This window comes from Dromiciops gliroides, chromosome 6 (genome assembly GCF_019393635.1).
Source record: "Dromiciops gliroides isolate mDroGli1 chromosome 6, mDroGli1.pri, whole genome shotgun sequence".
In the NCBI taxonomy this organism is placed as follows: Eukaryota; Metazoa; Chordata; class Mammalia; order Microbiotheria; family Microbiotheriidae; genus Dromiciops; species Dromiciops gliroides.
In genome coordinates this window covers 226,542,183-226,555,285 of record NC_057866.1, presented here as the reverse complement: position 1 = coordinate 226,555,285, position 13,103 = coordinate 226,542,183, and the positions used below count along the sequence as shown (strand labels likewise).

Below are 13,103 nucleotides of genomic sequence, written 5' to 3'. Positions count from 1 at the left end.
CCATTATACTCTGAGTTAGATTTGACAGTTTACCTCTAAACACTTCTGGTGTGGATTTTTTAATGCATAACAATTTCAATACACTTGTTTTAAATAAAGAACACTATTCCTAACTTTTTTCAACACGGGGCAAGAAAATATATTGTATCAAACTTTCCAGATCAATCACTGTAACTCAGACTAAAATAATTTTTATTAATATACAATCTTCTGGGGTTTTGTTGTTTGTTCTACAAGGGAAACACAAAGCCTTAAGCAATAACAAAAGAGAATAAAGTATGTTAAAGAAAAGTTTGGCAAACTTGCACTCAATATGACTCATTCTGACAAAGGTCTCTTGTGATAAATTGCTCCTATGTAACTAATTTGAAGTTTGTAAGAAACAGGTAAACTGAGGCAGGACCCCTGTCTGGTGCAAAGCAGGAAGGCCATCTATTCTCAGTCTTGCAAGGATGGGCAAGCACCCCACGGAGTACTGCAATTTGTTCTAGTGAAGTCCCTGCTTTTGTCCTAGATCTAATGCAAAGTCCCTCCCCCATCAGGGTTCTCATTCTTCACAACACTTCTAAACATGTAGAACCGCCCCCTCCCCATGTGGTGCCACTGCTGCCTCCAGCTCTTGGGACAGCCAGACCCTGAGATTTCACAATCCTTTGTTCTCTATCTTTAGAAAACCTCTGAGGACTCAGCAGGGAAAAGGAAGGAAAATTCTGGGGAGTGGGAATAAGCTTTTAGGGCTTGGATGATGTAGTTTGTTCTTATCTGAGAAAAACTTGCTCTACTGGTTAATTGTTAACTCAGCAGGAAAAGGAAGGAATGGTGGAGAAGGGGGGAGAAGCCCCCAGGACTTGAATAACGCATCCTGCCAACTGAGGCAGACACACTGTTCCTATCAAAGTTCAGGCTAAGGGTCCCTTATTACTAGAAGGATCAGGTTAGTTTCCAGGATTACTGTTGTACATCCTGGTAATGAGTAATGAGGACAGAATGAAGTGTTATTTGTACATGTGGACCACGTAACTACTCAGACACTGAGAATTTCAGAAGGTGGTCCAAAGTATGCCACTTTGGCCTTAGAAGATATAGGGTCTGGCTGGGCTGAGTGTACTGATGTTCATTTTTTTATCTTTTAAAGCAAAAGGAAAACTAGCTCCAAGGAGTTACCAAAGTTGCTTTCTTCCTGTTTCCGTGGAATGACTTAGTTACCTAGAACTCATTAGCCCTAAAGCACAGGCCTGGAGACCTGGTTTCTAGACCTGGATGGAAGATAGGGCTGGACCTGTAATTTCATGGGTATAATATATTCCCTGCAGGGCTACTCCCGTCTATCAACACACAGTTTGGCACCTTCTCTGCAGTTTATAATTTACAGCCTCGAGAGACTGTCTTGCTAGGGATCATACAGGCAATAGTCCTCAGGTCAGGATGTGGACCCAAGGCTTCCTGGCTCAGACTCCTACAATCCGGTCATACTGCTGCTTTCCCTCTGAAATGGCAAGTTAGCCTGTCTAGATTTGTACGGACATGGTGAAGCACTTAGTCTCCTCCAATAGACTGTGAGCGCGCTGAAGGCAGGGCCGGCCGCGCTAGATGAAGGAGGAACCTTTAGCGGGGGTTTTGAAATTAACCAGGCTGTGCCGCTCCACGTGCCCCTCTTCTTTGTTCCTCCTGGGTCCTCTTTAGGGCCGCTTCCGTGTCCCCGTGCTCCCTTCTTTGCTCTTCCCGGACCCCCTGGCACCCCCTCCCTCTTGTCCTCCCGGTCCTGCCCAAATGGACACAGACATTAAGCAATCGGCGGAGGGGAGCCCAACCCCTTGACCTTTCCCCGGGCGCTTCGTGGCACTAGTGGCCGCTTCTCTCGTGGTGGGCAGTAGGGGGCGGCGGCAAAGGGCCAGAGCCCTCCCTTCCACCCGAAACTGAAGGCGCGGGTGGGGAGGTTGGGGGGTAGTTTTTGGTCGGCGGGAAGAAAGCCGGCTTGCGCTGGAGCTCGCGGAGAGCCCGGGAGGCAGAGAGAACCGCACCCTCCCCTTTAATCTGTCCCAGCCCCGGGAGGCGGAGGCTGGGGCGGGCGCTGGCCCGGGCTCCGCGGCACCGCCTTCCTCCTGCGCCCCCGCCTTCCTCTCCCCTTGGCCCCGCTTCTGGAGCGCCGAGCTCCGCCCGCTGAGCTCCGTGGCCCGGCCCGGAGCCTCCCCACGCTCGTCCCGGCGCGATGCTGCTGCGCGCCGGCCGCTGGCTGCTGCCGCGCCCGCCCCGGGCGCCCCCAGCGTCCGCCGCTGCCCAGGTAAGGCGAGCCAGCCGCGCGTTCCCCAAAGTTTTGCAACTTGTTTGGCCGAGCGGCCAGCGCCCCGGGCGGGGACGGAAGAAGGAGTGGTCGGTCCGCGGCCGGGGCTGCCGCGGGCATCGTGGCTGCGGCGGGGCTCTGCTCCGGGCGCCCCGGTGGGCTCCATGCCCCCTGGGAGCTGTGTGCGCCCGGCCCGGGCACGCCGCGGCTGGAGCGCGGGCTTCCGCCTCTGTACCCGGGGACTCCCAGGCCAGCCCCCCCTTTTTTACAGATGAAGAAACGGGGGCCCGGAGGAGGTGCTGGGGTCCTGGGCTTAGAGAGCTAGAAGAGACCACTTACTGATGCGGAAACGCAACTCATTCAGGCAGCCCACGGTCCTTCTACTCTGGGCACTGGGCTGTACTTCAGAGATCCCCCCCAGCTTGTAGAGTTGTTGGCATGTCACCGTGTCTCTGTGCGCAGGGGCCGGTTTGGCTGGTCGATCGATGGTCGATCGGTGCCTTGCCCAGGTTGATCCTAGATCAGGAGCTGGGAGGGACCCCCGGAGGTCCCTTACTTCCCAATTCCTCATTTTACAGAAGAGGAAAATCCCAGGCTTCGGAGAGAGGGGAGTGACTTGTTTTCACTCACTTGTCCAAGTTCTCACAGGTGGCATTGACTTCAGGTCCAAGTTCAGAGTTCTTCTGCATCTAAGCTGCTTCTACACCCCCCCCCCCCCCCAATAAGCAAATGAAACTGACAGAGCAACTCCGTAAACCTCCCACTGGCAAACAAAACAAAACAGCTTTGATCTTTGCGGGAGGGAGGGAGTTTGCTCCAGCGCCAACTTCACCCACCTGGGCGGATGTGGTTTGGGAAGACAGGTGTTAGGAGCAGAAATGGTCATGGGCTGACTTGGGCAGAAGACGGCTTTGCCCGGTGCTTTGCGGTGGTACTGTGCGCTGGTAAGTCGGGAGAGGGGAATTGTACCTCGAAACCGGAGGCTCAGGCAACCGTGAGCAGTCGTCTTTTCCAAGAGAAAACAAGGAACGATTCCTTGGGTTTTGTTCCTCCGGCCCTGGTGGGTGGATGAATCATCCTCGTTAAGCTTGATGCGTTAGCTTGACACCTGTGTTTTACAGTCAATTCAGAGATGGTTCATGGAGGGGGAAACGAAAGGGGGTGGGGGAAGAGTGTGGATTTATAAAGAAACAGTAGTAAGAAAGCAGAGCGCAAGAAATGGTGATTGCAGTAGGGTTTGACTGAAGCCAAGGGTCCTGACGTCTCTGAGCCTTATAATAAGGGACTTGAAGACACACCGAAGGGCAAATGTCAAATTAGTTTTGTTTTGCGCAGAGTGGGTTACTAATCAAACTCAAGATCCTTTCATCCCTTTAAAGATCAAATTAATTTGGGGGCTTTTCACTGTGTGCAGAATGATAGCAACTTTGCGATTTGTTTAGGAACTGGTTGGGAAGAGCTAAGTCTTGATTCCATCTTGCTGCTTTCATCTTCTAATTCTCTTCCCCTTGTTCAGGGCTGCAGAGTTCTCAGTAGTGCCGGGAATCTATTAACAATGTATTCCTTGCACTCCCCCCCCCAAAAAACTGTTTAGTAAAACGATTCTGTCAGCAACCTATTGTTAGGGAAGAAAGGGGGAAACCCTTGATGGACTTGGAGCCCTTTACAGTGCTCTTGTTTGCTACCTCCCTTGAAATACTTCCTCAAAATCCGTTTACCAAGTTCTTTGTCTGTTGTCAGAGGGTGGTACCCCTGTTTGTCTCCCCCAGAGTTATTGTGTTCTTGAGATATGGAATGGGGCAGTGCAGTGGTTGAGGCTGTATAACAATTAGTGGGCACGCCTTGAATCCAGCAGATATTTAATAAGCACCTACTATGTGCCCACAGCGTGATAGCTGCTGGGCACGAAGGTATGAAGTTAGGTTTTAAGCTTCTCAAGTGAGTCTGAAATCAAGTAGCAGACACAAGGCAGAAATAGAAAACTGAATGTGAGAGCATCATAGAGGTGGCATGATGCTCTAAGTGAACCCCTTATCCTTTCTCTTTCACCTCTGTGCATGAATCTCAAGAAGCATTAGCTCCTTGCCTGTTTCTATTTCCATTATGGTTGTGAAGCATTGAGTACATCTCCTTTCTGAAGTGAACTGGCTGGTATTCCTTTCCCCAACACTCTGTCAAGAACCTAAATGGTGACTGCTAAGAAGCACAGAACAGAGAGAGGCAAATCTTTAATGATAGATATTGGGGTTCTTTACATGGAGCCCTGGGAAACCAAATGACAGTCTCTTAGAGCTGGTCTGAAACTCACAGACATCTAGTCTAATGCTCTTATTTTACAGGTATTTATTTACAGGCCCAAAGAGGAGTTGTCCAAGGTTACATTGGGAATGGGGCAGCTGTGGATAGAGTGCTTGGTCTGGAGTCAGGAAGATTCACTTTCCTGAGTTCAAATCTGGCCTCAGACACTTTAACTGTGTGACCCTGAGCAAGTCACTTAATCCACATTGCCTCAGTTTCCTTATATGTAAAATGAACTGGAGAAGGAAATGGCAAACCACTTCAGTTATTACAACAGTAATAATGAAAGTTCATTGTTGTAATGCTATTTTTTTTAACATGTGATGCTTTATTACATCAGAGATTAAGTTACACTGCTGCCCTAATCTTGTAGCACTATTTAGCACAGTGCCTGGCACATAGTAGGCACTTAATAATATTTTACTTGTTTGCTTCTCTTATATACATCCCGTAACGCTCTTGCTACACAGGTCAAAAATTGGCAGAAATACACTGAAATCCCTTGAGAGGTCTGGCTTTAACTGGGAATATCAACCTTCAAGGTCTTGATCCAGTGACAGTTAATAAGATCTGTGGTTAATTGTTTGAGCCTATTTGATCTGAAAGCCCCGGGAGAGTAGAAAACCATTGGTCCATTATGTTTTTTCCTCATAAGTTATCTTTGACATAGGCCCCTAAATAGTATTTAAGTGCTTATTGACAGTTCAAGATCCACTACTCTAGAAAGACAAGCCCCCAGGTATATCTTAGAAGGCTTTTTCTCTGCTGCTGGCATCTTCAAAAATTTGAAGGTGCTTTTTAGGAAAGTGAAGTGATTTGTAGAAAATAGACTCATTTTTTTCTTACACTAGTGGTATAAACTGTAAGTTCCTTGAGGAGATTTTTGTCTTTTTATCTCCAGTACTTAGTAGATTCCTAATAAATGCATGTTGATTGATTGATTGGCTGGCATCTAGTGGATGGCAAAGTTTTGTAGGTAGAAAGAAGCAGTTTGTCGGCAATAGCCCTAATGTAGCAGAACGGAGAGGGGAAAAAAGAAGACAGACAAAAAGGAAGAGAAAGGAAAGACAGAGAACTAAAAAGGGAACTGGAGCTCATGAAGAAGGGCACCCACTGTGCTGGTGGCTGAAGCCTCAGTAACATCCATGGATATTTCTTATGACAGCATCTCTGCATGTCAGCATTCTAGCTGAGCAGTTGTCAGGACAATCAGGGACTCCTGCTGTTGCTGATGGTAATGCTAGTGGGGAATCCAACCTTGAGTAATTACTCTGCCTCATGTATAATGTTTACACTAAAAGCCCCTGCTTAATTGTGCATTTCTTAATTGTAGCTCCCTGCTTTTTTTGGACTGAAAAACCCCTGATGCTTCTGACAAAAAAGATTGAGCTCTTTCAAGCAGTGCAAAAAAATGAAATAAAAGCAAGCCTGCCCTTCTGGCTTCAATACAAAGCTTGTCTTTTTTTATTTTTTATTTTAAAAATTTTGAAACTAAATTTGTGAATACAGTTTTATCCCATCACAATTTGTGCATTTAGTTTAGCCTCTTGCATTTAATAAGTATGTCACTCTTGATGTCACTGTCTTCTGTTTCCTGAATTTTAGTTTTGTGCAATATATTTTTTGAACAATTTTTATTTATAGCCATCTCTGTAGAAAAGAAAGAAACTAATGTACAGAAATAGCAATCCTAGACTTAAGGAGGTCTATGGTAGCATGTCCCAGGGTCCTTGGCCCTGTTTGGCTTAACAGTCTTATAAATATCAAATTTGGATGGGACAGAGTTGGGAGGGCTAGCTAATACTTTGGATGACAAAGTTAGGCTTCAGAAAGATTTTGACAGCCTGGAATGATGGGCCAAACCAAAGAAGATGAAATTGACTGGAGTTACATGTAAAGATTTCATGAGGATTAAAAAAAAGCCACTTGTGCCACTATGGAATGCAGGAGACCTGGATTGGCAGCAATTCATGTGAAAAAGGCTTAGGAGATTTAGTGTGATGTGGCAGGTTAAAAACAAATGCAATTTCTTTCTTGGGTGTAGACCTGTCTGTACATTGAAGAAATGCCCCCTTCCAGGGTAGATCAGCAACCTTTCTACAATTTGTCATTTTCAAGAGTTGCCTAGGGGACTGAGAAACGTAAGGGACCACAGCCAGGATGTGGCAGCAGTGGGACTTGCACCCAGGTCTTCCTTCCTCTAAGGTTGGCTCTTCAATCACTGCACCACATTGACACTGAGTAATATTAGGTTGCATCAACAAGAGTACAAATCAGAATAGAGGAAGTAATAATCTCACTGTATTCTATCTGGGTTAGACCCATCTGGACTATTGTGTTCAGTTCTGGGCATTATGTTTTAGGATTGTAAATATTTGAAGGCAGGAATTGTCTTTACATTTTAAAATAATTCAATTCTATTTTATTTTTAGGTACACATTCTCTCTTTCACCTTTCCCTTCCTCCTCCCTCCCCAATCACCATTAAGAAAGCAAGAATAGGGGCAGCTAGATGGCGCAGTGGATAGAGCACCGGCCCTGGATTCAGGAGGACCTGAGTTCAAATCTGGCCTCAGACACTTAACACTTACTAGCTGTGTGACCCTGGGCAAGTCACTTAACCCCAATTGCCTTACTAAAAAAAAAAAAAGAAAAAAAAAAGAAAGCAAGAATAACAAAACGATTACAAACAAGCAAAACAAATTCTTGCATTGGCTATCTTAAAAACAAGTCTCATTCTGCACCCTAAGTCCATCCTCTCTCAGGAAGTGGAGGGCAGTGTCCTTTCTTTGTGAGCCCTCTGGAGCTGTGTTTGGTCATTTGGTTGGTCAGAATTCCTGTCTTTCAAAGTTGTTGGTCTTTTTTTTTTTTTTTTTAGTGAGGCAATTGGGGTTAAGTGACTTGCCCAGGGTCACACAGCTAGTAAGTGTTAAGTGTCTGAGGCCAGATTTGAACTCAGGTACTCCTGACTCCAGGGCCAGTACTCTATCCACTGCGCTACCTAGCTGCCCCACAAAGTTTTTGGTCTTTACAGTATTGTTCTTACTGTATGAATTGTTCTCCTGGTTCTCTGAAACCATCCCCTTCATCATTCCATCCCTTTCCCATTGTTTTTTTTTTTTTTTTAGTGAGGCAGTTGGGGTTAAGTGACTTGCCCAGGGTCACACAGCTAGTAATTGTTAAGTGTCTGAGGCCGGATTAGAATTCACATCCTCCTGACTCCAGGGCTGGTGCTCTATCCACTGTGCTACCTAGCTGCCCCCCTTTCCCATTGTTGAGCCATTTCCCAATTGATGGGTACTACCTCAGTTTCCAGTTCTTTCCCACCATGAAAAGAGTTTCTAGAAATATTTTTGAGTCTTTACATCTTATAGTCTCTTCTAACCATCATACAATTCATACATTTCATAAATCCAGCCTCTGCTTTAAGATAAAAAAGTAGGGGGTGGTGGTGGTCATTGGGGGTGTTATCTTCTTGATGCTGCCTGTTCTCACCATTCTTAATGTTAGGCACTTTTGCCTCAATCAAGTCAAAATATTCCTATCTAACTTCCTATTAATAAAGAAGATTTGGGTTCAAATCTTCTATCGCTAAGTCCTTCATATGTGAAGATAGTTTTTATCCGCTAGGCTTTAGTGCTGCTCTCTCCTCACTTCCCCAGATCTCTTCTCCAAACTGAAGGTGCCTTCAACTTTTCTTCACCTGGCATGGCCACCTATTCTTTCACTCTTGCCTTCAAGTTTGTCATTCCCCCCCTCCCCGTTCCCCCCCCCCCCAAAAAAAATCATGTCTAAAAATGAATACAGAACTAACCTTGATTGGGTGCAGTGCTGTGGAACTGCCTGGGTAGTTGTACTACATTTTCATGGATCTCAAATTGCCTGATACCCCCAAAATCCATCTCCCAGTAGCATCATATGCTTTCATCTCATAGGCCACCATGAACTCAGAGGAATCATTTTTAGGGGATACAAATGGTGATAGAAAGAGATATGGTGAGTATAAGGAAGCTGCAGCCTATTATCTGATGACTTGTATATGAGAAGAGGAATAGCAGATACCCATCAAGGACATCTCTGACTGGGAGTAGAGGCCATTTATGGAGTAGGAATGAGGCAGTAAGTGATTAGCTGACATGTTACACTCATTTCTTTTTAATATTCTCATATTAAAAGTTTCAGATAAAGGCTTTCTGTTGAGTTATGTGGCTCCTTTGTGAAAGGTTGATGAAAAAGTCTCGATAAAAATCAGTCAGGATTAAAATGGTGCAGGGAGTATCTGCCCTGATAAGGTCATAGTTCCCTCTGAGCATTCCACTGCTGCATTGGCAGCAGTGCTTCCGATAGCCTAGGGGACCTAGAATATATTGAAAATTTCTTTATGACAATTATATTTAACTTCTTTGGAAAGCTTAAGTTGCAGGCTATAAACTGGTAAAGAAATCTTCCCCCAAAACCATGTTGGAAATATGACTTTGCTTATTTGATTCATTGACTGTGGATATCAGGATACTCCAAAGAGAAGAATTTTTAGCAAAAGAATAGTCAGGTTGTTTTCTAGGAGGTAAGTAAATAATTTCCACTGAAGTTCCATTTGGATGATTCATCAACATGTGGAGGTGGATTTGGGGTCTTGTGGATTATGACAGCTAAGCATAAAGTCTGACAATCCCTTCCAAGCTATGAAGACTTTGAGAATGGGCCTGGCAGAGCCATGGCTAGAAATTTATGTGCACAGGGCAAATTGCACAAAATGGTGCTTGGTGCTGCCAAATCGACCATGGGGGTGGAGATACATCAACACCATTTCTGTGTGGGACATGCTGTAAAATATCTCCTAGGAAGGGGAGATCAAGACTTTAGGAGTATGTGAAGCCATTATTAGGGAGATTGCTGCCTGGGGGAGGAGTACATTGAGACTAGATAGGTAAAGAACACCATGAAGAGAACTTGGGGTTCATCAATATGGAAATTGCTATTATTATGTTTAAGCCAATCAAAACCTAGAATTGAACGTTGTACCTGTTTTAGGCTTATTATGGAATTTTGTCTTTTATTTCGTGGTTACTATAAAAATGTAAGTGAATGTTATTTGAGTGAGAGATATTTTCAGTAAACAAGGGAAACTGCCTGTTCAGATCTCTCTTTGTCTTTTCTGTTTCTTTCTCTATTTTTATCTGTCTCTAGCTGTCTATCTCTCAACAGAAATACCTAGATATTAATAAATTGTCTCTAACAGATATTGCCTAAAATGCAGAGCCCCATCCTCTTCTCCCCTCCCCTTCCTCCTCCCCTACTCAGCTCAATAGGCTTTTCTTTTTTTTTAGTGAGCAATTGGGGTTAAGTGATTTGCCCAGGGTCACACAGCTACTAAGTGTTAAGTGTCTGCGGTCAGATTTGAACTCAGGTCCTTCTGACTCCAGGGCCAGTGCTCTATCCATTGTGCCACCAAGCTGCCCCCACCACCTAGCTGTCCCAGCTCAATAGGCTTTTAAACAAATAACTAATTGTTACCAAATAACCTTGAGGAAATGGGATGGACTTTAATGATAAACTCTGGTCTTCAGTATCCTTAACTGTAAAAGGAAGAAAATTGGACTAAAGGATCTCTAATTTACCAAAAATAGTTATAAATCCCCAAATCTTCTGGACCTCAGTGTCTTTGGTATACTACTGTTAACCCAGACTGTGGCTAATTAATTGTCCACCAGAGACACACTGGATTTTGAATTAATGTTTTTGGGAGGGGGGCAGCTAGGTGGTGACATAGTTCATAGAGCACAAGACCTGGAGTCAGGAAGATTTATCTTCCTGAATTCAAATCTGGCTTTAGACACTTAACTAGCTGTGTGACCCTGGGCAAGTAATTTACCTCTGCCTCATCTCTAAAATGAGCTGGAGAAGGAAATGGTAAACCACTTCAGAATTTTTCCCAAGCAAATTCTGAAATGGAGTTATGAAGAGTCAGACATGGCTGAAATAAATGACTGAAAAACAACAACAAATTTTTGGGAAAGAATTACAGTGTCTCTGCCCAAAGTTTTCATACTTATAGCAAAGGAGATAATAAAACTTATACTATTTATCTACCTAACCTGGAAATAGCACTTTAGAAAACTTAAAATGCTATATAAATGTGAGTTATCTTTATTACTGTTTTACAGCTAAAATCAATTAACTTCTTAATTTCATGTCAACGACCAGGCATACACTTCTGGAATTAACTTGTACAAGCAGCAGATATACTATATGCTCATTTGCATTTTAAATATGGTGATGTCACACCTTGAGTGCTTAGGAGGTTTTTAAAGGTCCTCTGAAAGCATCCTGATACATATCATGATTTTTGTTTGTTTGTTTGTTTTTTTAGTGAGGCAATCAGGGGTTAAGTGACTTGCCCAGGGTCACACAGCTAGTAAGTGTTAAGTGTCTGAGGCCGGATTTGAACTCAGGAACTCCTGACTTCAGGGCTGGTGCTCTATCCACTGCGCCACCTAGCTGCCCATGATTTTTGATAAAAAGTAACCAGTAAATCACTTGTCAAAATGATTTAGTTCAGTTGGGCTTTCAAACAGCAGACCGTTTTTTAAAAAGACAGCATAACAATGAAAACTAGAGTCGGGGTCACATTCCTTGAGAAGAAGCTTTTGAGCCTATAATAAGTGACAGAGATGGGGGCAGCTAGGTGGTGCAGTGGATAGAGCACCGGCCCTGGATTCAGGAGGACCTGAGTTCAAATCCGGCCTCAGACACTTAACACTTACTAGCCGTGTGACCCTGGGCAAGTCACTTAACTCCAATTGCCTCACTAAAAAAAATAATAATAATAAGTGACAGAGCTAAGATTTGAACACCAGGTCCTTGGACTTGCCATACTGGGTTCAACTTCCTATTTCTAATATTTAAGGGCAAACCACATCCTGCCCTTGATAATTTTCTACAACTCCAAGGGAGATAATGGAGTTGCATATCTGCACCAGTGCATCCATGTCTCCATGCTGGAAATTCCTATACCATTGGCATCATACTCAGATAGAAATGGGGGCCACTAAACCATATATAAGGGCAGCTGGGTGGCACAGTAGATACAGTGCTAGGCCTGGAATCAGGAAGACCTGAGTTCTAATGTAGCCTCAGACACTTACTAGCTGTATGACACTGTTTTCTCATCTGTAAAATAAGGTAGAGAAGAAAATGGCAAACCACTCCAGTATCTTTTCCAAGAAAACCCCAAATGGGCGGGGGGGGGGGGGGCAGCTAGGTGGCGCAGTGGATAGAGCACTGGCCCTGGATTCAGGAGGACCTTAGTTCAAATCAGGCCTCAGACACTTGACACTTACTAGCTGTGTGACCCTGGGCAAGTCACTTAACCCTCATTGCCCCAAAACAAAACAAAAAATCCAAATGGGGTCATGAAGAGTTGGACTAGACTGAAAGGACTGAACAACAGCAATGAACCATATGTAAAGATCCCTGTGGGCCACATGTTGACTTAGAAGAACTCAAATTAACATTGTTTTATTGTATTTTTATTTATTTTGTTAGATATTTCCCAATTACATTTTAATTTGGTTTAGGTCTTACTTGAGAGGGTTGTGGGCAGGAATGTTTGCTACCTTTGCCCCACGTCAATTAAATCACAGTTCTGGAACCTTAAAAAAAAAGGAAGTAGGAAAAAATTATTGAAGGTCAGTCTAAAATGGTAATAACTTTTTGGCTGCTGGTGAAATGCAAGTTAATCACAATGTACTAGGACACAGAGAAATGATAAATGAAAAGAGCAGACTGAGCTCACCTCTTTTTTGGGGGGGATGGGCAATGAGGGTCAAGTGACTTACCCAAGGTCACGCAGCTATTATGCATCAAGTGTCTGAGGTCGGATTTGAACTCAGGTCCTCCTGACTCCAGGGCCAGTGCTTTATCCACTTTATCCACCTAGCTGCCCCCAAGCCCATCTTTTACTAACCATTATACAGTGAATATAGTCATCCATACAGAAAGCACCAGACACCTAAATGGAGACTCAGTAATGACATCCTGAAAAATGAGTGGGTCAAAACAATTCATACAAACACATTGACATAGTATTAATAATTCTTAGAGAGACATTGACAGTGATGAGACAGTATACTAATGTTTCTATAATGCAGTTAAACCAGTCCTTAGAGAAAAATCTTTTACAACCCTAAGAACAGACATTAAGAAAGTAAAAGAGAGGATTGGTGAACTGAATATGTAAGTAAAATTGAAAATACCTACAAATCCAAAGTGACAATAAAGGAAATAATCTTGAAAATTAGAGGAGAAAAAGATGCATTAAAAAACTAAATGGAGGGGGCAGCTAGATGGCGCAGTGGATAGAGCACCGGCCCTGGAGTCAGGAGTACCTGAGTTCAAATCTGGCCTCAGACACTTAACACTTACTAGCTGTGTGACCCTGGGCAAGTCACTTAACCCCAGTTGCCTTACTAAAAAAACAAAAACGACAAATGAGATGGTTGTCAGACAAACCTGGGAATGCTTGT

The 13,103-nt window shown here is 44.0% G+C and overlaps 1 protein-coding gene across 1 annotated transcript in view; it reads left to right on the top strand.

Moving 5' to 3' along the window:
- Nucleotides 1-1,976: 1,976 nt before the first annotated feature.
- MCUB (mitochondrial calcium uniporter dominant negative subunit beta) overlaps nt 1,977-13,103 on the top strand; it is a 109,341-nt gene continuing 98,214 nt past the window's right edge. The window contains exon 1 of the mRNA XM_043969644.1: nt 1,977-2,281. Coding sequence (XP_043825579.1) covers nt 2,210-2,281 — 72 coding nt within the window. The 5' untranslated portion in view covers nt 1,977-2,209. The remainder of the gene's footprint in view (nt 2,282-13,103) is intronic.